General features: G+C 49.9%; 2 protein-coding genes and 1 long non-coding RNA gene across 3 annotated transcripts in view; 2 read left to right on the forward strand and 1 right to left on the reverse strand.

Moving 5' to 3' along the window:
- Window positions 1-405: 405 nt before the first annotated feature.
- Window positions 406-27,906, reverse strand: part of LOC109370657 (uncharacterized) — a 69,418-nt gene continuing 41,917 nt past the window's right edge. The window contains exon 4 of the long non-coding RNA XR_014887590.1: window positions 406-659. This is a non-coding gene — a long non-coding RNA (uncharacterized LOC109370657). The remainder of the gene's footprint in view (window positions 660-27,906) is intronic.
- LOC146543045 (uncharacterized) lies at window positions 4,738-12,421 on the forward strand. The gene is made up of 2 exons (XM_085240791.1): window positions 4,738-5,376; window positions 12,286-12,421. Exons 1-2 carry the CDS (start codon window positions 4,760-4,762, stop codon window positions 12,353-12,355), a joined length of 687 nt encoding a protein of 228 aa, XP_085096917.1. The 5' UTR covers window positions 4,738-4,759; the 3' UTR covers window positions 12,356-12,421.
- Window positions 12,477-27,902, forward strand: WSCD1 (WSC domain sialate O sulfotransferase 1). Its single transcript, XM_003211861.5, is given in 10 exon segments — window positions 12,477-12,888; window positions 16,057-16,125; window positions 16,128-16,170; window positions 16,623-16,807; window positions 19,137-19,258; window positions 22,942-23,070; window positions 23,073-23,106; window positions 24,468-24,632; window positions 24,940-25,140; window positions 26,901-27,902. Coding segments are annotated over 10 exon segments (1,713 nt in total). The 3' UTR covers window positions 27,254-27,902.

Here is a 27,906-nt window from a genome sequence, read left to right on the forward strand (position 1 = left end):
GCCACAGAAAACCTAACTGGCCAACTCAATAACCTAATTCATGGGCACCAATGACAGCAGACATTGCTGTGACTCAGCGACGTCTCTCTTCAAAGCTGGAGAAAGGCGGTGGTAGCAGTAAGGCCAGCCTGCAAAGCGCACCGCACTGCATCCTGATACCCTGACTTCATTTAATGTCTGAATCAGTGCAGTCGTGGCTGTGCTGGACACCCAGGGCTCACTAATTGCTGCTGCCACTTCCTGATAATGAATCATCGAGTCCAGTGCTTTTCTCTGCAGAATCTGCAGAGGCTACAAAGGCTTCTGAGAGGCACTGATGGTGTTTATGGTACAGACATTCAGGCATTCAAATGTTTATTACTCTGGCGACTTTCTACATACTCAAGTTTATTATCGTCCACTAAAAATAAAGAAGCAGCTATTACTTACACCATTCAGAAGCTTGAGCCTTCAGGCAGTAACAGAAGCAGCTCACTTGATGGAAGCTACGAGCACCTCCAATTGAGCCTCCACTGAAGTGCAGCCCTGGGTCTGAGCAGGGGAGCAACCCCTGCAGAGCAAACAGAGCAGAGCAGAGCAGGGCCTGCCCTATCCTGGTCACAGCACAGAGTCCTGGTGGAGCTGCAGGCACTATGCCCTTCCTTCTCCTCCGCAAACAGCTGCAAGCAAAAGATAACACAGGTGCAAGACATCAAAAGGCAGCACTTGGGAAAACATCACGACTTTAAGCTGAATGTGTTTTCTGAGGCTGGAAACCACTCACAGAGAAAGGACAAAGACAGCAATCTGCTCGGGGCAGGGACCGTGCCTCTCCCTGAGCCCAGCACAAAGGGACTCTCCGGTTGGACACAATGGCAGGAAGGAACAGACATTCCAGTTACGTTTGAAGGCACTCAAACAGCAGGAAGCCCTCAGGTCCACGTGCTGTGATTGCCAACACGCTGTTTTCCCCATTCCGCAGTCACCGAGGTTGGTGCCCACCTGCCCGAGGCCTGCACTCCCCCAGGCTGTGCTCCCCCAGGCCGGGCTCCCTGCAGCCAGGCTGCCCACCCTCACCGCTCCCTGCTCCGCTCCTCAGCCTGCTCACGGTGTGGCACGTGGCTCTGCTGTAGCTCAGGCAATCTCTGTAATGAGGGCTGTTAGTCCCCAGACCACAATCGAATCACCTCAAAGATTACGGGTTCATAGAACGGTATGTTTTCCGAACACATATTGCAGAGCACAATCCATTAGCAAACCAGAAGTGCTACTCTGTTATTTGAGTCTGAATCTCTGAGTAGCGCTTTTAGCAAATTTACTTTTCTCAGCCACTTAAGAATAATTCCTTTGCGTCACCATTGTATCTTTAAGGTCAGTTCAAACGATCCCTATATTTAGTTGCTTTTGCATGAAGCCGAAAGCACAAAGACTGGCAGAGATCAGCTAAATGTTCATTTTTGCTGCAAAGCTAGCCACAAATTCTCTCCCAGAAGTCACTGCCACGTGCCCGTGTGCTTCACATAGGACCTGTGCCGATCCCCGCTCCTCCCCTCTGCACCGGCAGCACCGAGCTGTCTCATTCCCTGCCACTGCTGAAGAAAAGCCACGTCACCACCTCGGCTCTGTTCCACCAGTTGTGTTTCTCTTCCCAGGGATGGCAACCACAGCACCACCACTGCCGTGGGCAGCAGTACGTGCAATCGCCATCTGTGCGGTTGGCACTTCTCCAAAAAATATATAAATATCTGTGGAACTTACATGAACGTAAATGAAACACGACAAGAACTGTAACAAAACATAATATGTGCCTGCAGTAAGGGAACAGCAACAAGTTCGAGTGTGACACAGTCCCCCCTCCTCATTTCAGAAGCTTGCCATCAGCCTGCCAGGGCCGCCTGGCAGCCACCTGCAAGCTTGCTGCTGAACCGTTCACAAAAGCCGTCGTTCCCCATGTCCAGCTGAACCACGCTCCCGTGCTCCGGGTGATCTGCCCGGCAGCGATGGGATGCACGGCCTACCCACGTGTGCAGAGCCACCACCACTTTGTTTACTTGGAAGCTTCCCCTCGCTGCTTCATGTGATGTCCTGTCCAAACTGTGAAACAAAACAGCAGCGACCTCTAAAGCAGCAACACTGGCCAAAACTCATCACGTTTACGTGTTCTTTCACAGCACACTTCAGTCTTTAACCAGCAGTTGAGCAGCAACAGCAGCAGCTGTAGTTACAGCAATCCTCACTGAAGCAGAAAGTCCACTTTCACATTTCAAATTCCTTCAGAATTTGGAAAATTAACACAACTCTTCCTTACTACATCTCCTGTATTTGCAGCGCATTTCACCTCCACTCAGACACTAGAAATGTGTTCCAAACCCTCACGCATGTTCTCCTTTTTGTTCTGCTCATTTATCTTCCAAAGGCTCTTCCCTTCAAGCACATGTCAGTAGGCACAGCGTCTGTCCTTCCACAGCCCCGCACTGCAGAGCTGTGCCCCAGCAGTTCAGAGGGAACTCCAGAGCAGCGGGCTGATCTGCACTGTGCCCTCCTGCACCGCACTGTGCGGAGCCACGCTGCAGAACTGCACGCACAGGGCATCCAATGTGCTGCAACCGGGCTCTTTGTAAATCACACTGCTGCTATACAGATGAGCACCATCCTAGCATCTGCCTTTCTCTCACGGCTAAAGCAAATTCAGGGGGATGTCTGAGGAAACAGGGATTCATCACAGATCTGCCAAGTCCTCAACAAACACTGTGCATGGCAGCTGAAATACCAGCAGCTCCAAAACCATATGGATGTTTGCCAGTAGTTGGACTTAATGGTTTTCCCTATACTAAGCATCATATGACATTTATACTGTGAAATCACCAATTCTGAAAAAAGAGCAATGTTGTCAACCACCACGCTCAAGGGCTGCTCTGCTCAGTCATTTCATGAAATAACTGAAAATCATAGGTAAGCATCACATGCAGTGCCTAACCCCTGACTACTCAGGATAATTAAAAAAAACGAGATAACTATTTTGCACATTACTTTCATTTATGAAACCACACAGTCTTTCAGATCATTTCTTGAAACCACACCAACAAAAACCCATCCGTGGTCTCCGTACCCATACAGCTGCGGCTGTTACCTGAAGTGACTGAAAGCTGGAGCCATTCAGCACAGGAACTGCTTCCACAACAGGCTTCTAAAAGCAATGCCACTACTGCAGAATTTCCGTGCTGTATTTTGTGCAACAAACAAGCAGAGGTATCAAGCAGAGAAACAAAGTGCTCACGATTTTACTCAGCTGTGGAGTGCTTCTGACTGCCATTCATTCCACCAAATGACTGATTTCACAACGAGACCATAACACATATGTGCTTTGTTTTCCTACTTTTTGCCCCCTTTGTCGTAGTGTTATTAAACTTTTTTTTCACATGCACAAACTGCCCAGCTTTTAATGTTTCCTTTGCTCATTTTTACAGTATTTTTGCCAGAAGCCATCAGATAATCTCACATTCAGGATCCGATCCGCTTCCCTTGTAATTCAACAAGAGCTGCAGCAGGCACTTACGTGGGCCTTATCTCGGCACAACTTCTCATACACAACAGGATGCCAGAGATGAGAAGACAAAAACACAACCATGTCCTGCAGCTCCGGGTCTGAGAACGCGTGACACAGTCAGTCCCTTCCCAACAAGTGCTGCGTTGTGCCTCTTCCCACACAGCACGCCGTACCTCTCAGCTCTGCTCTGAGCACCGCTGCAGCACAACCAATGCCCACGGATGCTGAAGGCCGTTATTCACAGTTATCCAACGCCTGCCTGCCCCTCACCGCTCACTCTTTACAGTGACTCACAGCTGCACCAGCACAGAGCGGAGCTCCTCCCGGGCAGCACGGCGGCCCAGGCAGCGTCCCGCACTCAGGGTGCAGCTGCAGGCAGGGGCAGCACCGGGGGGCACAGAACCAGCCAGCACTGCGCATGTCACAGCCCTGCCGTCCCTGCAGATGCTGAGAAACGGTGCCGGTTTGGGTCTCGAACAAACGAGCGGAACACGAACGGTTCCATGATCTGTGCGGAAGGACAGCTGGCTGCTGCTGCCCGGGACGCGTGTCGTACTGCTGACACTTCGCAGGCTGATCCAGGAGCTGGGAAATTCTCAGCATCGTTTCTCTGACATTGACTGTTCTGAACTTCATTTCCTGCTGCTGCTTCACCTGGCAGATTCCTGCAATCCCGCTGATTTAGGCCCCTACCTACCAGTACAATGAAAAATGTCATTACGTTAAAGATTTGATTAATTTCAGTAAAATTAATTTCCAACTTTCGCAACCTTCAAGCTGTACGCACACACATTTAAAGGCTGGATGGGCTGCAGATGCACGGCTTACTGAGTGAGAGAACATCTCCAGACATTGGCGTGTTAAAATTCCAACCCGTGTCCAGATTCTTGGTTACTCACAACTCCAAATCCGCTGCACAGCTGCAGCCCTACCAACATATTCAGTCCCAGAAAATGTTTGCTAAGAGCAAGTGTATTAGCTGTTCATTTCCCCATCTTATTGAGCCTGAAGGATCGGCAAATTCATAGGAAAGCTGTAACAGCTTGAAACCCTTTAATTTTCCTTCTTCAATTTCTGCACACGACAGCTGCTGCAAACCTGCTCCTAGGACCTCCTGCCCGCGATGAGGGGTTTCTCCGCAGACAAAAGCCGCCCCCCCGGCCCCCCTCCCCGGCACTCCCAGCGTTACGGCCGCCCCGAGCCCCGCGCTCCGGCCCAAAGCCCGACTTAAAGATGCGAAGCTTCCGAGGTGCCCCAAAAGCACACGCAGCCGTACGGCGGCCGCCCATCCCCACACAAGGACGGACGTTTTTAAAAGGAATGGGTAACTCTTCACGCGAGACGGCGGCACGGAGGAGCTGCGCGTGCAGCGCCGCAGATCGGCCCGCCCGCAACGACGCCCCGCAGCTCCCGCCGGGCGGCTCGGGGACCCCCGGGCAGGGCGGAGCCCCGCGGAGCCGCCCCCGCGCGGAGCGGCAGCGCCCCTCGGCCGCTCCCCCGCCCCGCAGATCCGCGCGCGCACCGACACCCGCACGGCGACGGGCTGCGGAGGCTGCGGACCGTCGCCGCCGAGGGCGCCCTGCGGAGCGCGGGCGGGGCGGCGCGGCCCGGCCCTGCCCTGCCCCGGCGTCCGCGGGAGCGGCGCGCAGCGGGCATGTGCGGGCGGCGGCTGGCGGGCGGCGCGGCGGGCGGGGCGAGCGCGGGGCGGCGCGGCTCCGCGGCGCGGGGTCGGCGCGCAGCGCGGCACGGATCGGCCGCCTGCGGGAGCGGCGCCGCGGCTCTCGGATACCCGCCGGGTCGGCCGGGACCGCGCCTCACCGAAACGGGGATTCCCCGGCCGCGGAGCGCAGGTGAGGTTTCTCCTCGTTTCCTTACGCGGCCGCGTTGGCCGCTTCTGCGGGCTGCTCGTCAACCGGCCCCGAGGCAGTAATTACCGGGCAACTTTTTGCAGCGCCGGGGCTTTGCCGTGCGGCTTCCGTGGCTGCTGCGGCCGGTGCGTTTGTCCGCGGCGTACGCAAAGCTCAGCTGCCTTTCTCTTAAAGAACGCCGTTTCCTGCCGAGATGCCCTTTTCTGAGCATCCACAAATATTGGACTTGGAAAGTCGGAAGGGATGCGATGTGTGTGGGGAGAGGCAGGCGGGAGGCTCTGCTCCCCTGGACGGTTTCTGAAGCGTCGCCGTGCCGGCTACAGATCAACGGTGTGCAGTGGGTGGATGCCGCAGGGATTGGGATTGAGGGTTTTATGAAAGATGCTGCCTAAATGCAGTGATGTAGTTACAGATCTGCGTGGTGTTTTAATTCCAGCAGATTACCGAGCACGCAGGAAAATATCTCCAGCTATGGTGGGATGAGAAAAAAAATCAATCTATGGTACACTGTCTACAACAAGCTCTTGGAAAACTTAAACCCACAGCCACAGAACCGCAGTGCTGGCGATTGTTTTGTGGGTTGGTTTGTTTCTTTTTGAAATTGCACGTACTGCACCATCTGCGGGGTGTTTCAGTTCTGAGTGTCAGGGATGCACGTAATGCACCTACAGTGTATCAGTGAGCAAAATACTTTCTAGGGCCAAGAATTCTGTTTGCTAATTGGGTGTAGATTATCACTGAATAGCGACAGAGGGCTGTACGCACTTGCAGGTCTCTTGAGTACGCGTCCCTCTGTGGAATAGGATGCATACATGTAGGTATCTGTACGTACAAGTAAAATGTAGGACTGTACGCACGTATGTTTGCTTCTTTTCCCCACTGGCACAGAACCACAGCCTGGTTGTTTCTGTTGCTGAGATAGGCAGGAGCTCCCAGAGCAGCACCAGGCAGCCGCTGTGCCTTCTGCTCCCAGATGCCTCCGAGCATTTCCCAAGTCTGTCTGACAACAAATGCTCCGGGACCAGCTGCCTCCTGCAGGCTGCTCTGCAGCCCTCTTCATAGGCTGCTGTGCCTCCAACAGTACTGTTTCCCAGCTTTCCACCTACCCGTGCTAGCAGATTGGTCTTAAGCAAGTGGCACATCTGGTGAGAGAGCTGCAGTGACTGAATGCACTCGAGCGCTGGCAGCCCCCATGCTCACACTGCAGCTCTGCTCTGTGGCATCACCTTCCACTTCTGAAGCCAAATTATTACCAGCTGCAAAACAGCTCCTATGTTGTGTTGGCTTCTGCGCACAGTGTAAGCCTGCGTCTTTTTAACTCCGTGTGATTACAGTTCACACCTTACACCATTTCCCCATCTCCTTGCCATCTCTGTATAAAGATTTCTTTTTTTCTGCTTGATCACCACCATAATTCAAGAGCTTTAACACCATATCAGTGTCAAAGTTAACTTCGCAATCTGATACATCCTGCAGCAAGCACACTTCTTGCTAGAAGGAAGGAAGGAAGGAGCAAACTTGGGAAGCCCTCCTGGGCTGCCCCATTGACCAGCAGAGCACACGGAGCACTATGGTGCCCATCTCACTCTGGCCTGCTGGCAGACCTCACGGTGTTGGGGCAGCCTGCAGAGGGCTGCTCACACGGAGCCGTCCTGCGCGGCGCTCCCCAGGTGGGGACGTGCACATTGCTCCTGGCAGCTGGAGCAGGACCGACACGTGGGAGCACAGCGCGCAGTACAGGCTGGTGGTGCCTGCATGCATGGTTTTGTGTTTGCTTGTTTAACAAAAGAGGAGTTAGGTGATTTTAAAAAAATTACTCGCTTCCTGAAAGTTAACATGAAAAATGTCAGTGGTCTCACTGAGGCTTTACCAAAAATCCTGGGGATCAGCTTCATTTTGATGGGAAGGGGTTAGAGAGTTAGTACAGAGGAATATTTAAAAGCCAGTTTATGCTCTAAATCAGACAACTGGGGACGGGGCCTTGGGAAGGAATGGGGAAGAGTCCTGTTTCCTGTGGTTCAAACAAACCCTCAGAGAGCCTGGCAGCTGCGGAGCTGGGGGACCTGGTGGGGCCCACAAACGGCTGCCATGGCCTCCCCACTGCTGATCTGCCCACTGCACCAGCCTTGGGGCCAGAGGAGAACAGCCACCAGGGCTCTCCTCCCACATGGATGGAGGGCAGGGATGGGAAGGGTACAGCACAGCCCAGGCAGGATGGGGCCACAGAACTGCTGGCGGTGCCCGACCCTCAATGGGAGCACAGAGACCTTGCACATGCGATGTCCTCTTTTGTCACCCCAAAAGTGACTGTTCCCCACAATGCTGGGTGGTCACATCCCTGCACTCTAATTTTCAAGCTAAGGAAGTGCTCTTAAGGCTCAGCCTGGTTCCATTTGCCCCAGTTGTGCAAAATGGGCCACAAGCCTTGAGCTTGCTCAGCCCCACACCCTCCGGCACAGGCTGGGGCTGGCAGTGCCTGTGGCAGTGCAGTTCCTCCATTGCTGCTGCCCTGAGCCTCCAGGGAAGGGCGGGTGGTGCTTATCTGAGCTCTGGAGCCCCCAGGAGGGTCAGCGGTCAGCTCCTGTTCCTCACACCTCATCTCACTGCTTGCATAAATTTCTAAGTTACATTGTCCAGTTAGTGAGAGGATGCCCCATGGCACTTTCTAAACAAACCAGAAAAAGTACCAATGGATTTAAGCCAAAATCCATCAGCATCAAACTGTATCTTGATCTGAGCGGGTTCTGGCTTACGACAGAAGAGCAGCAGAATGTCCTCTAATCCTTACTCGCAGCACATGCTGCTTTACCAGTGAAAAGCCTTCATCCACATCTTTGTTTTTCTCTCATACCCCATGATTTGGAAAGTGGGAGAACGTGGCCTTCCTCTACTGATTCCATTTGTGGTACAAGATGCTTTTAGTCTTAGTAAGCTGTAAATTATTGACGAGACCCCAACTGTAAACTAGCAGCTTCCCGAATGCTTCTTTCTACCCCACATCCATGCACTGGTGCAGCATGCTGTTGGACTTGACTGTCCAAACAGAGCATCCAAGAAATGGGAGATTAGATTACAGCTTGTTGCCTCTGCTTGGATATACAGGACAAACGTGAAAGAGGGATGGATTTTTTTTCTAAAAATAGTTTTCACGAGTCCCACTGCCTTCAGTTTGCAGTAGAAAACTGATTCTTGCTTCTGTGCCAAGAACTCTGAATTTGCAAAATCCTGCTGGTCTTTAGACAAGATTTGTTATTGAAGGGCTGCAGCCTTCAATGCGGTATTGACTTGAGCTCTTTCACTGAACACCCCATGGAAGGACGGGCCTTGGGGTAGCTCCTCACCTACACACCTGGGAATATTCTTTGTTGTCTTCAGCCCTGTCAGCCTCCACAGCACTGGTAAAAGCACTCGGTGCTCCCCTATGGTTTCTGGAACTACACCATTAGCTCAGAGGGCAGAATCACCAAGAATTTTACATTGTTTATTTCTCTTTAGAAATAACAATATAATGATAGTGCAGCTGCCTAATGTGACATTTTTTAAAATCACAATTTATGAGATCATTTTGGAAGCAAGTTCCTGACCTGCTTTTCCTTGTAACAACTCCTTTATGGCACTTATAAATCTGGTACTATGCGTGTAATGAAAGAACACAAAGACTAGAAGGAAACCAGCAATAATCAGACTGGGAGGTGCCTCGGTTGAGATGCGCGGTCCCATGGACACTCTCCAAGGCGCAACGTGCCGAGCTCTGGGCTGTGCTCTGGTGCTTCTTGGTGCTCTGCACAGCTCCACAGAGGGGCCCCAGGAGCAGGCTGGCAGCAACGCAGCTTGCAGGAAGCAAAGCAGCCTCAGTGCAGGTGCTGGTAGGAGCGCAGCATTTCCACTGAGCGGTGGCCCAGCACCGCGCCCAGAGCCCGCCGGCAGCCATGCAGACACAGCTGCAGCACCGCAGCGCTCCCTGCGCCGAGCCTGGCCAGCACATCGCTGCACCCAGCCACGCTGCGTGCAGGGAAATCCTGCTCTTAAGCAGTTGGCTGTCCCAGGACAGCGAAAGAAGCCCCAGAACTGTCCGTTCTAGGAAAGACGCCAGAACAGATCTGATTCTGGAATTCCAGATAAGAGTCATCCTATAGCTCTGCACTTAGCCCTGCTGACATACAGCACTGCAAAGTTTCCCACAGGGTATTTCTGTCTGAGCAGAAATACTAGAGGTCTCACAGAAAAACAGAATGCTGTTTTTCCCTAATGACATTTCCAGGCACAAACAGCTAAAGGCCACTGTTCAAACAAACAAATGGTTATCTGGCTTCCACACGGTGAAAAGTGCACCTGCGGCTGCTAAAGTGAGTAATATGAATGAATATGAAATAGGAATAAAGAGCTGTTTTATCAAACAGAACCTCTGCTCGCCTTCAGAGCTGCACGTGGTGGGCGCTGTGGGTCAGCAGGTGCCGGCACAGCACTCACTGCTCCTCATTTTCCCTCTTTTCCTGGTGCAGCGTTGACCCTTTCATTGCTCTCCTCACCTGGAGGGCTTTCCGCCGTTCAGCAGTTCTCATTACCCATTTCAAAGTCCTTCCTATTATTATTTTATGATTTTACTGACTTTAACTCAACTATCAATTAATACAGTCCTAAAACCCTTTGGCTACCAGAACTGATAAATAGGAATGGAAGACTCTTCTTCTATTTCACTTCATTTATTTTAAGTGAAATCTGTGTAAAGAAGACAAATGGCACATTTTCTATTACCAGATACTATTTCACATCCTCCTTACTCTTTCCTTTTGAATACCATCATCAGAAGCGATACACTTCAGTTCTTTTAGGCATACTCTGATGATACTGCAATATATGGTTTACGGAAAAATCAAATGACTTTTTTTTTAAATGTCAGCAGCACTCTTCGCCATCTCCCCGCTAAAATGCAACATCTAATTTCTGCATAGTACGTTTGCAGCAGTTGCTGTGGGCGGAGAGTCCGCTTATTTGTTTGGTTGGCTTTTACTACAAGGCACTGTCATGGCAACCGCAGCGAGGGCGAACGCATCTGGAGGTGCTCTGTATACGTCACATTGGCTGCAGTAAAACTGCCTCATGCCATTTCAACTTTTTACCCGCTGTGTGGGGGCAGTCAGTCAGTCGTGCGAGTGCCAGGGGCGGCCCTCCTCGCAGGCCCAGCGGTGCCATGTGGCTGCACACAGCGCTGTGCTGGGACGGCGCGGGCCGAGACGGGACTGCCGCTCTGTTCTTGGATAGATGAGCGCGCAGCACTCTGCGGTGTCTAATTGTAGCTAATATTCTCTTCATCTGTCTAGGTACTTCTGACCCTTCTACTGTAATTCCTGAGCACTCACAACGTTAAACAGAGATTTTCAATAATTTAAATCTAAGGTCAGCTCTTCCACTGGCATAAATCAATGTCTTTTTTTTCCTTTTTTTTCTTTTTGGCTTTGGAGCTAATCGGAAGGGAGTTGGGATCACTTTCACAGTGGGAAAGTGTTCTTAATTTATTAAAGCACGCTGCTGCCTTGCAGCCCATAGCGCCGTCTCTCTCTAGAGCTCATCAGCTGCTAAAAACCCACAGGTACTGGCGGGAGGAGAACAGGGCCTTGTCACACTGAGCTCTCAGAGTAAGTACAGCAGCAGAAACAAAGGCACCCGCTATTTGCAGTGCTACGGCTGAGATCAGCACCACGAAGTGCCAGCAGGCCGTCAGCCCGGTCCATGTGCCAGCCCTGCTCAGCCTCGTCGAGGAATTCCGGCTGGGCTTTGGAGCGCTTTTTTCTTAGAAATTTTTGAGCCTTGCTTCTGATTGCTGTTTAAGATAGAAAGAAATGGTACAACTAACTGAAAAAGCAGAGGCTTTTAATTGCTAACATCTATTGAAGAAAGAGGCGTAAGCGAATAGCTGCAAAAATGCAAATCAGAAACAAGGAGTACAGCAAAGAGATGCTTCTTTGCTGGGACTGGAGATTACAGAGGATGCTCCAGTGGCAAGTTAAGCAAAAGCCATAATATTTTCTCTTCTGGATAACATCACATCTTTTCCTTAGTGTTTGCCTGGCCCCATAGAGAAGCTGTTGACCAGGGAAGCAGGAACTTTTAGGGAGATGCCACTTTGTATTCATTACAGGAGGTTAAAAGTTCCCTAGAGCACAAAGGAACTTTCCTTTCCCAGGCAATCCCATCACGGTACACATCCACACAATTAAAGCCTGCAAAGCTCAGAAGTGGTCAGAAGTATCTGGTTAAATCTGAAATTAGTCTTTATTCCAGACATTCACTGTTCTTTTCCCATGCACCTCTACACGTTGATGTTTGTCAATAAAAATTGACTAAAAAAACCAGGACCTCCGGTTCCTCTCACAGTGACACGCACAGTACCTCACACAGATCACAGAGCCTTCAACTGCAAAGAGATTAATAATTTTCCTGTCCTTTGTCAGTAGATGCAGTTTCTTTCCTCCCCACACCCACACTGCTGTTTCCTTCTGATCAGCATTTGTAGCTTAGCTACTGCTTAACTGAAAGGAAGGAATTTGCCAATGCTTTGCTAGAAAGATGCCTGTGCAATGTCTGTCCATTCCAGCCATGGACAAAGAAGGGAGAAGATGACCATTGACAAAAGAAAATAAAGGACCTTTTTCCAAACATCTCTAGAGAAATCACCTCATTATAACTGTTATTTCTTGCACAGTTCCAGCTCAAGAAAGCTAATGCTGAATAGCTGGAGCTATCTGCTGCTTAATCAGTCATTCTCACAGGATTATTGTCATTAAAGTGCATAATTAGCAGATGGAAGAGCGCTGGGCTGAAGGGAGGGCGCAGGGAAGGTGCCCCGAAGACCAGCATGGTTCTGCTGACGCTCTCCCCTTGGCACGGCAGGTGCAGCGAGCGGCTCGGCCATGGCACCGCGCAGGACTGGGCCCGGCTCGGTGACTGCCTGGGGCCCTGACAGCCACGTACGGAGCAGCAGTGCTGGAGTGATGGGCTGAACCCATGGGAGGAAGCAGCACCTGTTCAGGTGGGCGCCCAGCAGCCCACTGGGAGGCGTGAAGGCCCGTTCCAGTGGGGGCATGGCCAAAGTGTTCTTCAGGCTGCAGAAGTTCCTTCGGCGGACCCAGTTTCTGCTCTTTTTCCTGACTGCCGCATACCTCATGGCTGGCAGCCTCCTGCTGCTGCAGCGCGCCCGCCTAGCAGCCCAGCAGGGACCACGCGTGGCCTCAGGCCTGGCACTGCCAGGGCCAGACACGGGGCCGGGAGCCAAGGCCGCAGTCCCTCGCCTGGCGCGTAGCCCCGGTGCCCAGCTCCCCGTGGGAATGGACACGCTGCCGGGGGCGGAACCGCGGCACAGCCTGCGCTGGATGGCATCTCGCAACTCAGAGCTGAGGTGGCTGCGGAGGAGGTGGTTCCACAGGTTCATTGGTGACCAGGAGCCCATGCAGACTGCGGGATTCGGAGCCGTGAGGGGTACCGCCGAGCACAAAGGTAAGGGACGCGCCCTGCCCACCTCCTGGCACGTGCACAAACTGCTGTCCTCAGTCCAACCCGAGCAGAGACCAGCAGCCTGGCGAGGTGCACCAAAGCGCCTTCCTGCAGCTCAGCAGCACTTCCACACCAGTTCCTAAGGGCGTGCACAGGCCAGAGTAAGGCTGTGTTCCTGCACACTGAACTGTAGCTCCAGAAATGTATTTCTGTTGGTTGAGTGCAAGTCCACAAAGAAATATACTCCTCTGATTTAAATGATTTTCTCTTCAAGCAGGCAGAGGAGAATGCTGCTGAATACTGTTTCTCAGAATAGGGAACACTTAAAAATGAGTTTTATTACATTACTTGTCTAGAGCCACGCAGTAACTTCTGTTTAGAAATACGTTTATGCTTTCCAACACAGCCTCAGCTCTACTGTCACAAACACATTCCCTCTTCCTGACCTGCCCTCTGCAGCCATCCCCACAGGCACGCTGTCTTCAGAGGGACGAGGCATGGGTGCACACCACTCCTTTAGACCCTACCTGAGCTCCAAACGAGAGAGAACCCCTGGATCAAACTCTCAGTGTTTGGTGAGTTTGTTGGAAATTTGCCACCAGCCAACAGACTGCAGGGGAGTGTGCATCACTGCATGGGGCAGGGCCGGGGCAGCGCATTAGCAGCCAGAGCACAAGGTACAAAACTGTACGTTTCCAATCCTCATGATTAAATAATATCTTAAATGGAAAGCAGTTCAGGATTGACAGAAATCAGAGCTCACTTCCCTGCGAGCCCAATACTCACTGCTACTAATAAATACATACATGAACCGCTATGGTTTATTCAGTAGGAAATCTCTTAAAAACCAGTCCCCAGGGCAAGCGAACAAGCACAGCAGGCATCTGCAGGCACTCACACCTCTGCATGGTTCCTGCCCTGGGACTGCCTGCTCTCCTTGTGCTATGCTGCAGCCCCAGCTCTGCTTGCCTGGAGGCTGAGCACAGGGATGCAGAAAGCATCAGGGTTCACGCTGGGTCACTGCGATTAGGGAGGAAGGGATGTGTTGGCCATTTGTATCAACAGCTGTACAGATCTGACCTCCTGGCACCTGTGGGCACAGGGCTTGGCCACTCACATAGGAAAAGGGCCAGGCTGCTCTCAGCACAGCATCAGACATCAGCAGCTGAAAGCCCCCGTGTGCCAGCTGTTCAACACCCTACACTTTGGAGGCCGCAGCACCGGGCTATGGCTTTGCTGTCTTTGATGCATTGCTTTTCAGAAGAACTGGCAGCCCAAGAGGAATGGGATCAGAAGGACTAGGCACCATGTTACTACACTGCTCCTTCTTCTGTTGAATAACTTCATCCAAAGGAGCACCTTCTGCAAAATTCCCAGTAAAACATGCCATCAAGTGACTCCTACTGTGTGAACTGCTGGGAATGGAAACAAGAAGGCAACAGTGGCAGTGTGTGAAGCTGCATCATGCAGCTGCTGGAGCCTCTGAGGCACAGAGCTCCACACCCTGCTGCCAGCATCCTGCTCGCAGGAGCAAGGGCTGTCCCAGCAGTCTGCTGCCTTTCCCAGCCTGGTCTGGGCATACAGCCCAATGGCAGCAGCTGCCCAAGCACAAAATGAGCCCGGTGCCGACCCAAGCCCAGCATGGGGGCATGGGGACCTGGTGCCCACCCGGCAGAGGGGCTGCCACAAGCAGCACGTGGTCTTGGCACCACCAGCTGAACCTGGCATTGGCCAGCACCTGCTTTAAGGGACTCCTTGTGGACAGGAATCCAGAGAAGAATCAACTGAATCCTCCAAGACTTGCCAGGCTGCAGCAGGGCATAGCTGGCCCTGAGCTCTGCCTGCTGCCAGCTCCTGCTTCCCTTCAGCCACGGGCTGCTCTTCACCCTGGTGGGGGCTAGGTTATTTTTTTCTGGTTAATGAAAGAGTAGATAAAAGGTAGAGCAACACAATGAGTGTCTGAGGTACTCGGACATCAGACAGACCATGAACTTGTTCTGCACATTGCATGAACTGCTTTTAAAACTTCTTTTAGAAACAAAAGGATTAATTTTGAAAATTATCCATAACATTAGTTAAGGCTCAGTCATTAAGCTAGTGCCTTGCTCAAGTTCTAATTGCTGACTGAGGCAGCCAGAAGGACTATTTATTGCTACCAGCCATTGAATTATGTTGATTCAAATACAAGTAATTTAAATATCTGAACACGAAGTGACACTGTTAATAACAGTATTGTTAACAAGCATTAGAAAGCTTTTGGAAATTATGATCAATTAAAAATGTAACTACCTATGCAGAGCATATTATCTCCCCTGACTCCTTATAGCCATACAGCCTCGTTATTGCTCTCTGATCCCTTCTGAGCACAGCACTGTGCTGATGGGTGCAGTGCCTATGGATGCTCAGTGCCAGACAGCACCGTGCCCAGGCTCTGCCCAGCAGACAGTGGCTTTAACTTTATTTTGGACTATTTTATTGTTAATATAATACTTTTTAATTGGGGTTTTCATCATATATTCTCTTCCTCTCTGCAACTCCTGTTATATAATTTCCCAGCATTGCCATCTCAATACTGCTACATCCAAAATCAAATTTCCTTTCTCCATTGCATATTAATGATAACATGCACCTGTAACCACAAAACTGCTGTACAGTAGCAGGGTGCTACCTCAGCCTTCCAATCACATACGAAAAAATAATAAAAAAAAAACCAGGCTAGATTTGTATTGTGTTTTGTTCAGGACAACAAAAGAGGCTTAACAGAGATGCAGTGTAGCAGAAATACTTCTCTTTCATATGCTAACTAAAGCAAGACATAAGCTAAAAGATTCTCACACACCAGAGAAGATAGCTTAACGCGATAGAGGCAGTGCTGCCTGGTTAGGGCTGGAGTTATCTTTCCATTACAGCTTTAATATAACTCTACACACCCAAAGGAAATTGATTTTCTTAACATTTTTCTTGCACCATCTTATTCTCAACTAAAGATTTTGAAAAAAACTTGGGAGAAATCCAAAAGGATATCCCACAATCCCACCATTTTAAGGACCATCTGCTCTGCCCCCACGAAGCCCCCTGGCAGCACCCAGCTGGGGGTGGCTGCCGCCCTTCTCAAAGCACAGCCCTGACTGGGACCTGCACATGTCCTGACTCTGCTTTACATGCACACAGGCACCTACGTGGGCTGCTTCAGCGATGACTCGAGGGAGAGGACACTGAAGGGAGCTGTATTCTACGACTTACGAAGATGACGGTGGCTCACTGTCAGGAGGCGTGTGCTGAGAGGTGAGCTGCTCTTTCACAGCGAGTTCTCTCTTTTCTGACAGTAAGCAGAGCTGTATTTGAGATGGGAAAAGCCCACATACATTAGACATGCAGCATCAGCGAAAACCACGATTGTCTCAGACCTTCCAACGTATAGCAGCTCTGCTACCTGTTTGGGGCAGACTATATCACTGCCGCCCACCCACTGCTCTTATTGTAGCGCAGCTACGTAGACGCATTTTCTGTGGATCTGGTCAAAACGTGGCATCCTGTCAGCTGTCGGTTAGGCGCTTCCTCGGCCCAGATCTGCGCTCACTGCAGTACAGCCCCAGCAGCACTGGGGCTCCCAGCCCAGCACGCCCCACGGAGCAGCGTGCAGCTCTTACAGTGTGCTCAGAGGGCACCGCCAGGCCCCCACCCCACTCAGGGTGCTCGAAGGGCCCATTCTGACTGTGCCTCTGCTGCACCCACAGGGCCTATGCCTACGCGGGTCTGGCGTACGGAGCGGAGTGCTACTGTGGGAACAAGCTCCCAGCCACCGCCTCCAGGCCCGAGGAATGCAACAGTGAGTGCAAGGGCGAGAAGGGCTCGGTGTGCGGCGGAGTGAACCGGCTGTCAGTCTACAGCGTGGAGGAGCTGCAGGCGGCGGCACCACGACGTAAGTGTGGGCGATGCTGCTCTCGGCGCTGCGCTGGTGCTGCGCGTGCTGCTGCTGCTGGGAGCTGTGGGACAAAGCTGCAGTTTTGGTGTGGGCCCTGGCTCCCTCCTTGCAGCAGCAGTGCTGCACGGGAAGGCGGCAGCACCGGGAGGCGGGGCGGTGCTGCACGGGGATTGCAGCAGGGCAGAACTTCAGCTGAGAAAACTGCTTCCTTATGCATCCTCGGCAAAGGCACAAAACTTCATGCTTAAGACACAGTCATTGAACGGCTTAAGAAAACCCACCAATACCATCCTTAGCTCAGAAATAATCTAAGCAAAGGAAATCCTGTGACTGCAGCAGGAGAATAGAGGGCAGAAACAGAAGTGCACCAGTACCTTAAGAGAAGTCTCCTCAGTAACAGGAATGAGACCCAGAGTTCCGCTTCCGCAATGTCTTTGTTCCAGCAGCACCTGAGATGTTTGTCTCATCTTTGAATGATATTGCTTGTCACCTACTCTCCGTAACACTCATCTGCTCAGTAGCTGCCATAGGAGACAAAACAGATAAACCTCTGGGCCAATACAAGGCATATAAATACCCGCACTGCTGAGCACAGCTGTGCTTTTGGCAAGCTCACAGGACCCTTTGGATTTAATTTTCTGAGAACAAGCACCAAGACCAAGGTTGTGCCAGCACTAACGGCACTTCACTTCTTAAAGAGTCGAGGTTTGTGCCATCATCCATCAGCCACACAGGAATTATATACCAAAGGCACGTAGACCTAAATTGCCAGCGTCAGGCTGACTGGCACACTGGCAGGTGTTTAAATTTTCAGTGTGAAAATACATATATGTATTTCACAGGAAAAGACATTTATTTTTTTCTTAACTATTAATGAATAATATATATCAAGTCTTTATAAAAATTAATCTAGCCTGGAGCAAGATTTGTATTTTGCTTGCTCTCAGTAACACCTGATATTTGACTGTTTGAAAACTCCCACTGACACGATAGCTGAGCAGCCAACGAAAGTATTAATCACAATGGTATTGTGAAAGTATATTGGGAAGTAACTCTGAAACCAGCAGAATCCATGAGGGACAGCAGCAGTGCAGAACGCAGCTCGGGCAGCAGCTCCTGGTGCAGTAGGCGCAGCGCTGCCCTCACCACGAGGCTCTGCTGGTCGTGCCCTGTGGTCTGTGGGCAGACACAGGACTCGTGTCCCCTTCACCCCACAAGTGCCGAAGTGTGAAGCGTGCAGCTCCTGCAGCCTGGGGGGCTGCGCATTCCCCAGGAGCCTTCAGAACCGCCCTGCCCATCCGCTGCCATCCAACTGCAACCCTTTCCCACATCGGTTCCGGTGAGTTCTGTTTGTGGTGGCCAGTGGGTGCAGACCAAGACTCGAAAGACCCAAAGAGACCATTGGTCCTATTAAGTCACGTTGGGTGAATTATGACAATAGAGAGTTGATACAGAAAGATGAAGGCATTTTCCACATCCGTAAAGCTCAGAGAATCCTAAGATCTACAGCGGTGTCGCAGAGCATGCAGACTTCTTTCCTTTTCTAACCCAGCCACACATGACGTTGTTTTCTCCATTACCATTAGTTCATCTGCGCGAATGCATCGCCTCACCTGGGACAGGGAGCTTCCATGATAGGTAGCTCTGGGTTTTTGTTGGGTTCTGTCAGGGATGCTGCTGAAGCAGGAGAGAAGGATTGCACTGCTGCTTGTAACAACCATTTGGGCCACATGCCTATATAGAGGGGCAGGTCGGATCAGAGGCTGATGCTAAAGACTTCAGGAAAGCGATTCTCCCTGAGCAGCTTACAGACACCTAGTTCAGATTTCGAAGACTGCAGCAAACTCCCTTGCCCTGAAAAGAAGGCGAGGGAAGGGGAAGAGGAGGAGCAGATGTGCAGGAAGGTGGGTCCCCGCGGGGGCTTTCAGGATTTATTTAAATTCCCTTTCTGGTGCAGATGAGGGGAAGCTTTGTAGATTTTTTATCAGGGCTTTTAAGCCTTTCAGGGGAAAGCATGTCTTCAAAAGAAAACCTGGAGTTGCAAACAGTAGCAATGCCCTCCACTGCTGGAATTTAATTTAAACTCCTTGCCGCACTCTGCTTTCAGGGGTTAGTAAAAGCCAAAGGCATGTGCTCCTTTCATACCACAGGATTTGCAACACGTTTTTCTAGTGTATATCATGGTTTCTCTTATTTCTACAGTACTTGGAATATAAGATTTATTTCATTATTCTTTAGCTTCTGAACCTAATATTGTTCTTTGTGATAGAGGCAGGATACTATGGACGTTGTTTTCTCAAGAGAAACCTATTTCATATCCCTGCAGGGAGGAATGTTATCTATCGAGGATGTTTTAGAGCTCCAGAAAATTTAACAGACACCTTTCCAGCCTCTTTGATACAGCCCAATTTGACGGTGGAGATGTGCTCTGAATTTTGCTCCAAGAAAGTAAGAACAGTTCTCATTTCACATCCTTTCTTCTTTTTTGTTACTTTAAACTTTAATCTACTAAAGGAATAGCAGAGATTAGAGCTCTAAATTTGTGAATGAGTTTCTGAAGGATGAAACTCACCGGAGTCAATACCCAGTGATACCAGGCACCATGCTGGCCTTCCAGAATCAAGCATTAGAGAACATCTGTGATGATGATGACGATGATGATTTGCCTGCAAGAAGTCTGGCAAAATCTCCCTGCATTTGAAAAGCAGCAGTGGCATAGCCACAGTCCCACTGCTACACACCACGTGGATATCACAGTGCTCACTTCTTGTCTACTGTAGTACCACTTATCTCCAAGCAAAACGCCACACACACACACACACACACACACACACACACACACACACACACACACACACACACACCAAAAACAAAACCATTTTTTCTTGTTTTTACATTTCCCTGAACCCATGATCTCCTTTTCCTGCAGTGGCAATGCCATTGTGGGCATATTTGTTGGCAGACATAGAAGCAATTCGGCACGTTGTTGGCACAAATGCAAAAGCTGCTTATTAGCTATGAATGAATGATGCAGGAAGGAAAAGCTCACGAAGTCCATGCTAGAATTTTTCAATGAAACCTACGCAACACTGATTGCAGGTGCTTTGGGGAAAAAGGTCACAATCCAATTTCATGGTTTGCTTTCAGCATACACTTCCTACAAATAATCAAGCAGAGTAAAAAAGCTGTACTATGACCCAACCCAGTTCAGAATGGAGGAAAGAACTACAGTGCACACAAACTGCCAGCATCTCAAGAGAAGTGGGGCCGGAGCACGAAAAACCAGTGTGAGCTTTGACTCCAGATAGCAGAGCGAGTCCTGTGATAACGGTGGAAATATTCACCCTGACTTTAGATCCTTTCCTTTCAGAACAAGATGGACGGCTTCCTGGCTGACACAGGACTACTTAGCTCTCCTGCAGTCGGGACAGGATGCTCATTTTAGTCCCGCCCATTGCAAAAGAGAATAATTCCCCCAAATCCCGTGCATCCTGAAGAGGCCGCTGGGCTTTTCATGGGACTGGTTTGAGGTCTACATTTAAACACACAAATTACTCTCTTGTCTGTGGGGACTTTGAAGAAAACCAAACTGCAACATAGCACATTTAGTTGTTAGTCTTGCAAATGGCTTTGTGCAGTCAAAAGAGTAACGCTCTAGTCCTTGGAAGCATGTAGGATATGAATTTGAGGTAAAAACTTTAAGAAACCTGCTAAATAGCATTACTGATCAACTTCTTTCTTAATTGAGAGTGATGATATGCCTTAATAGCTACCCATTATCACCCCATAACACAGAGCCATGAAGGTATCTCTTTGCCAGAAGCCATAATTTTCATATATGCTCTTTCAAAAGCCAACCTGCATAGTAAGTTAGCCATTTCCATCTGAATTTATATTTTTATATATGCAGTCATTTTACCTTTCAGCTACTTTTTTATAGTTACATACAGCAAAAACAAAAATGAGGTATGCAAGTCTTGAGAAGAGAACCCCACCAGGTCAGTGCATCCAAAAGCCATTCCAGCAAGTTTGCACAATCAGACTTGACCACCTCTAGGATGCTTCCTAGATGTTCTAATTTCAAAACCGACCTGCTATTTTGATTTCTAGATGCAGCTACATGCTATTTCGTACGTGTAGCATTAGTACAAAAGCTAGTGGAGGCAATGGGAGCAGAGCCCAGGTACACAGTTTTTCCTACTACTTATGATGAAAACCTAAGCCCAACTGCAGGAAAGCTTGGGAAAGACACTGAAACACCTGCAGAAAGAATAAAAAAAATGGAAAGCCAGAAAGAGAGTGCTCTTACAGAGCTGCTTGAGCAGCAGGAAGGCTGCACACGTGGGGAGCAGCCTGGCCACCTCTGCAGGGGCCAAGCAGCAGCCGCAGGTCCCTGTTGCCTGAACCATACAGGTAGTGATGCAGAGTGGCTGCAGAACTGTACTATGCTGCCCTGCTCTTGCTTTGCCTTCATGACAACGACTGCACAGAAACGCAGAAGTGTGGGGAAGTACCTGCCCAGGTCTTTTGAGAAAATCTGCATCCTTCCCAAAAAGAGTCCCTCGCAGGTGCCACTTGGCAGGAGACGTGGTACATTCATATTCTGGGCTGCACTTTAGGGCCAGGATGTTTGTTCATTTCTCAAATGGAGAAACACTGCTTCACAGTGAAGGGAAGATTTCTGTTTGCAGGCAGACAGAGCTATTTTGCCCTTGGATCAAATCACTAAATAGATTTTGACAACGTCGTATCTCATTCACTAAGCAAATTTTGGCTGTTTGGGCACAGATGGCATACTAGTTGTATTTGACTCCTTATCAGAGGATGAACACGTGGAGAAGAGCAAGAGATAAGCTGCTCAGTAGTCCTGGCACGTGCTCCCAGATTTCAGAAGTCTTTTAAAAGGCAAGAAGTGTTGTTATGGAATAGGTAGAATTGAATGCTCTGCGCTCCAATAACCCCTGTGCTTCTTTCAGCCACTGTCATTGAGGTCAAGCCCTTCCACGCATACTGACGCGCCACACGCCAGAGGGACTTTGGAAGTCTAAGAAAACACACGCCCAGTCCCCGGGCAGAGATGAGGGCTGAATTTTAGGGCCAATTTTTGCACGCTAGTAAATGCACTTTTTCTGTGGAACTCCTAAACACCCACTAATTTCTTCAGCAGACAACAAGCAGATGTTTTCCTCCAAACCCCTCTATTAATTCTCATCAGTATTAGCAGAGTGGCCCAGCACCACTGTTCTGCATCTGTTGCAGAGCACAGCAAAGCTGCTTTGCAACTTGATCCCTTCTCTGGATAAGATCAGCAAACCAAAAACCTGATTCAAACACAATGAAAAGAAATGTCTTGTAGCCAGGAATTTCACTGTGAATTATTTCCATGAGACAAACACCATCTACAGCAGCAGGCTTGTTCTGCTAAGGGATCTGTCACTGACAGCAGTTAGCCTAGCTTTCACATGAGGTGTCCCCACCAAGAAGCAAATGCCATCCAGGAGGTGCTGTGCCCAAAGACAGAGCGCAGCAGCTCCGGCCCCACGCCCCACAGCAGATGCCACAGGACTGGGTTGGTGTTGTGGTCCCAAGTAGTTGTTCCATAAAAATACGGACAGTAGCGCTCAAAACCTGCGCCAGCCCCTCTGCAGACACCGGGTTTTGCAGACTGTGAAGGAGTCGCAGTAAGATGCAAACTCTTTATGACTTTAAGCATAACTGCAGCTCACTCCTCTGTTTGGAGGGCTACAGATGGAAGTTGTGGAGACGGTGCAATTCAGAACGCTCACCTGAGGGGTAAATAAGAACAGCCTTTCCCCTACTGAAGTTTCAGGTGCAGTTATGTACTAGGACTGGAGGAACAGTATCAAATTGTGTGTTTTTATGAATAATGAACAAACAGCATTGTGAGTTTTCAAGCTTTACAAGATCTGTCTTAAAACCATTTTTTAAGAAATTGCAGTGTGAAAGACAGCAGCGATATAAGAAATGAGCTTTACAGTGATATATCAAACACCGCTTTGATCCTGACAGCGGCTTGTGAAGATTTATCTTCCTTTGCATAACAGGAGCATTCCCCACGGGCTGTCGATGCCGTGGCATTTGTGCGCTGATCTGTTTTCTCTCCATCGCAGGAGTTTCCCTTGGCAGTGATCCGGGGGCAGGAGTGCTACTGCGGCTACCCCACGGGGCGCTTCCCGCTGCGGCACGGCGCAGACAGGCGGCTCTGCAGCGCGATGCCCAACGCCAGCAGTGCTGCCGCAGGGGGTACTGCCTGGCCTACCAGACCCCGGTGCAAGGTACAGCCCTGCAGCACACAGGAGCACCGCTCCACAGCCCTCACCCACAGCACATGGGCAGCGAGAAAACGCCTCTTACCTAATCCTCATCTCACAGTCATGCTCATAAATGCTCATAAACATTTCTCCAAATATTACTTCCAAGCAGTCTCTTGCTAAGCTGCACTGCCCCTCCACTAAGAAAAATAACGGTTTCTCAGATGAAGAGGAGGCAGAACCTGGGCAGCCAAACCCAGGCATTGGGACCAGGACCCCACCTGAGCACACGCCAGCCTGTTAGGCAGCACAGAGACAGCTCAGCAGGCTCAGATTCTGCTCTGCCCATCTTCCTCCAAAATTCTCATCTTCCTACGTGCCAAAGCCAGAGTGTAAAGCAGAGTAATGCCCCAAAATCCAGTGAACCATCAAGTAGTACCCGTAGCTTCTTCCACACGGTGGTTTGCACCATGTTCCACAAAAGTACTTACAAGCTTAAAGTGAAGTGCTTCACTGGAGAGGCACTGTGTTTTCCCAACATCCATTGTTTTGCTCCATCTCCCAGTTCAGAGGTTGACTGCAAATAACAGCATGTATAAAGACCATGCAAGAAGAATGCTTGCTTTCATGAGACTGCTACTATCTACCACATCTGTGTAGATAAGGAGCAGCCAAGACAGTCTTCTTGGCACCATGCTGGCACTTTCAGGCCACGGCTTCATCTAAAGGCTACTTTGAAGAACAAAAAGACTGATCTCCAATTTATTTCCTGGCTTCTTTTTGAGTCATCACGTAGCTGAAGCTCACTCTTTCCCCCTGTCCTTGCTCTTAATGCACACCATGCCATTCGGGCAGGACTTACTGAAGCTGGCAGGAAGCTCTGTTCAGACCCTGCTGGCAGCAAGCACTGGCAGGGCTCCTAACTAACTTGGGCCCTTTTCTGGAGGAGGACCACAACCCGGAGACTGAACTGAGTGCAGTTTGTTTCAGTAAAAGAGTTTCTCCTGCATTATAAAACTTGCTGTTTCCAGGTACAGTGGTGTATTTGGGGTTTCACTGCAGTCAGCCTGCCAGGCAAACAGCAGCTAGCAAACAGACATCAAGGGGCTTTTATCACAGCTTGCTGGCAAGTAGAATGGTTCACTGCAACTCTGATAAAAAGTGTCACCTAACACAAAACCAGCAAAAATCTTTTCTGAGGATAATCTCTTTGGCCCCTTATGGCTGAGTTAATTTTCAGAAGTAGCTGACTCACAACTAGACTCAAATTGATAGCCTATATTTGTAAGGGAGAAAAAAAGCAATAAACCCTGTAATCAAAGGCTGTCAGTGGAATTAATTAAAAAACCACAATGCTAACAATGAATTATTTTCTATACCCACAGACACCCGCTGCACAGACAGGAAATTCTTAACCACAAAATCCAAAGGGTTCATTGCTTTGTCAAGCTTTCCAGGGGCTGGCAACACGTGGGCTCGCCATTTGATCGAGCATGCCACAGGCTACTACACGGGCAGCTATTACTTCGATGGAGCCCTCTACAACAAAGGTACCATTTTCAGGGGGTGATGGGACAGAGCCATTCTGAGGCACAGGGCTTTGCTTGCTCCAGCATCCTTCTGCTTGGAGCCACCCAAGGCCATCACTGCTGTTCATCCCAGCAGACATGGAGGAGCTCACAGGGTGGCTCCTGCCCCAATAACACTGCTGGCAGCAGCCCTGGTCCCAGGTACTGGGCAACAAGTTTAATCAACTGGTGTTTTCACAACAGTAAGGCCTTGTTTAAGAGTGTAAGAAGTCACAGACATATGGTCACGTGGAAAAAAAAACCCACAACAATCTTGTCTTACAAACAGGCTTCAAAGGAGAAAAAGACCACTGGCGAAGTAGACGGACCATCTGTGTGAAAACACATGAAAGTGGCAAGACGGAGATTGAAATGTTTGACTCTGCTATCCTGCTGATACGAAACCCATACAAATCACTCATGGCAGAGTTCAACAGGAAATTTGCTGGGCATCTGGGCTACGCTGCAGACCGCAACTGGAAGAGCAAAGGTAGCGTGCGGGGCACCCAGGGCTGCAGTCAGAGCTCAAAGCCTGTAGTCGTAGCATGCTGGGAGGGGGTAACACTGGGACCCGATCCCAAAACCTGAGCGAGCACTGCAAACATTCACTGGGACTCGAGCACCACCACACAGAGACCAGACCCAGAAGCACGCAGGCTCTGCCTCTGTTGCCACTGACAGCAGTGCAGCACCTGCACTGCAGCGTCGCTACCAGAGAAGCGCACAGCAGAGGATGCCTGGTGTGCAGCCCATCCGTCAGGCTGTGTGCTGTGAAGGAAGTTTGCCCCTGCAGCATGTAATAACAGAGAGAAATCTAATTTAAAATTGAGGGTTTGATGAAGCATGACTTTTCCTGAAGGAAATTTTACAGCACTGTGCGAGTGCTACTGCACTGCAGATAAATAAAGATAGGAGCAATAAGGGGACTTCAGCGTTCCATGAACGCACAAAATGACTTGCTGGATGGTGGGACTGTGATATCCCTGCTGCACACACTGCTGCATTCAGACTGCAGCACAGGAAAGATTCAGCACACATCTCTCCTCTTGTATGTTTTGGGCATAAAAGCTGTGGCTTGGCAAATCACTTAGCACAGGGCTCAGGGGACAGCAGGAGAGTGCCCTTAGTCACAGCATGTTTCTTTTCCAAGTCCCTACATCACCTTTCATTAGCCACAGCTCAAGATCTATTTATCAAAACCCAAAACAACCCTCAGGAAAAGGAAAACAAAGCCTGGAGAGAGTGGCTTTCCCATACTGCAAACTACAAATAGTTGTATTTTGGCCACATTTGCACTTTATCCAGTGCAAAACCTTCAGCTTGACCCTCAGAAAATTATCACAGGCATCTAACAAGAGATTAAGGTGTCACATATGGCAGTAGAGGGAAAGTATTTCAGTAAACTTTGTCACAGTGATCCTGGCATGCAATGGCAAATCCCTCCCATGTGCCAGGAACAGAAGCACCTTCCCTATTAATCCTGTTTCCTTAAACCATCTCCCCAGCAGCAGTAAGAAAGTTACATTACTGAACACCTCTGGATTGAGAAGCACCCCAGGCCCAGCCAAAACCAGGGTCTCAATGCTGCACTTATATGTATATTGATTTATATGTACACATATGTATGAAACATAGAATAGCCCCCGTACCTTTCTCAAACTACATTTGAAACAGAGGTAAAAAGGTAGGAAAACTACAGAGGCAAAAACAAACAAACAAACCAAACAAAAAAACCCGCTTGAAATAATGTGGCAAAGAGCTGCTCAAATGAGCAGCCAAGCAGGACCTGCTCAATGCTGCTTCCCTGCTCTCATCCAAATGCTTCTCCCTTCTCTTTTTGCCCTTCCCTTGCTCCTGCATGGAGCTCCCTGCTTGTGCAAAGAGAGTTCAGCTCCTAGAAGCACAGCACATTGAAGATGCTGACCTGCAGCTTTGCACCCGTGCTGCCCTGTCCACCCCAAGGGGCTCCCAGGCAGCTGGGTGACCCTCAGCACTGCTAATGCCTGGTGGCCGCGCATTTCAGAACTCTGTGTCCAAACCAGTTTGCACAGTGGGAGAGTAGTGCCCATCTCCTCACTGTGGCTGCAGAGCTGAGTAGCTGCAGCCGGCCGTGTTGCTTTCTCCAGCACTCACATCCAACCACCTCATACATGACCAGCACCTCTAATCTTGTTCCAGTTTAATACTTGGAACACTGTGGAAGCATCATGGCTAATATGCTCTCATTTTCCTGGTTTTCCCATCATCTAGACTGGCCAGATTTTGTGAACAGCTATGCCTCTTGGTGGGCCTCCCATGTCCTGGACTGGCTGAAGTATGGAAAGCGTCTGCTTGTCATCCACTATGAGGACCTGAAACAAAGCCTCATCCCCAAGCTGAAGGAGATGGTGGAGTTCTTGAACATGACAGTGACGGAGGACCGTCTGCTCTGTGTCGAGAATAACAGGGACGGGAACTTTAAGCGGTCTGGTGCTAAGCAAAAGGATTTTGAGCCATTCACCCAAGAAATGAAAGATCTTATCAACAGATACATCCTGACAGTGGATGAGGCCCTGAGGGGAAGAAACTTCACAGGGCTGCCCAGAGAGTATGTGCCAAGATGATAGCATGGTAGCACTCAACTGTGCTTAAAAGTAATTTTTTTAAAGAAAAAGAGACTAGACCTTTGTAGCAGCTAAAGCAAAGATACTTGGGGAGTCTGCTGAGCAACGCAAATTCTTTCCACTCTGAGGTGTTCTTCAGGGCACTAGGTGTTCCAAAAGGCAAACAGCAGAGGATAGAATTTGGTTGGCAGAACAAGGCCAAGCCACCACCATCTGCCTGCAGGCGCTCCTCTGCACACAGACAGCCAGAGCCTCATGGCAGAGCTTTGGTGCTCCTCGCTGATGGGGATTTCATGGCTATCAGTTTGGAAGCTGGCGTACGTAAAGGGAGGAAAAGTGGCAACACCGATAAACAGTTTTCATCTGAGCACTTCAAAAAATCTGCTCCTTTCTTCTCAGCAGGACCCACAGCTTCCCTCTGCGGGGCCGCCGGCCTGGCCCCGTGCTCTCACCAGCCACAGCCCCAGTGATGGAATGGAGGTGTGCACAGCTGCTCGCTGCCCCTGTGCCGGGTGTTGTGCTGGGGAGCACCCAGTGAGCAGCACAGCTGGAGGGACTGCGAGGCACTTCTGTTCATGTGAAGTAAGGGATTCCTTGAAAACCTGCTCAAAAACATTAGTTTTAATAAAACAAGAAGTTTGTATAAAGGAAGC

This window comes from Meleagris gallopavo, chromosome 21 (genome assembly GCF_905368555.1).
Source record: "Meleagris gallopavo chromosome 21, MGAL_WU_HG_1.1, whole genome shotgun sequence".
Classification (NCBI taxonomy): domain Eukaryota; kingdom Metazoa; phylum Chordata; class Aves; order Galliformes; family Phasianidae; genus Meleagris; species Meleagris gallopavo.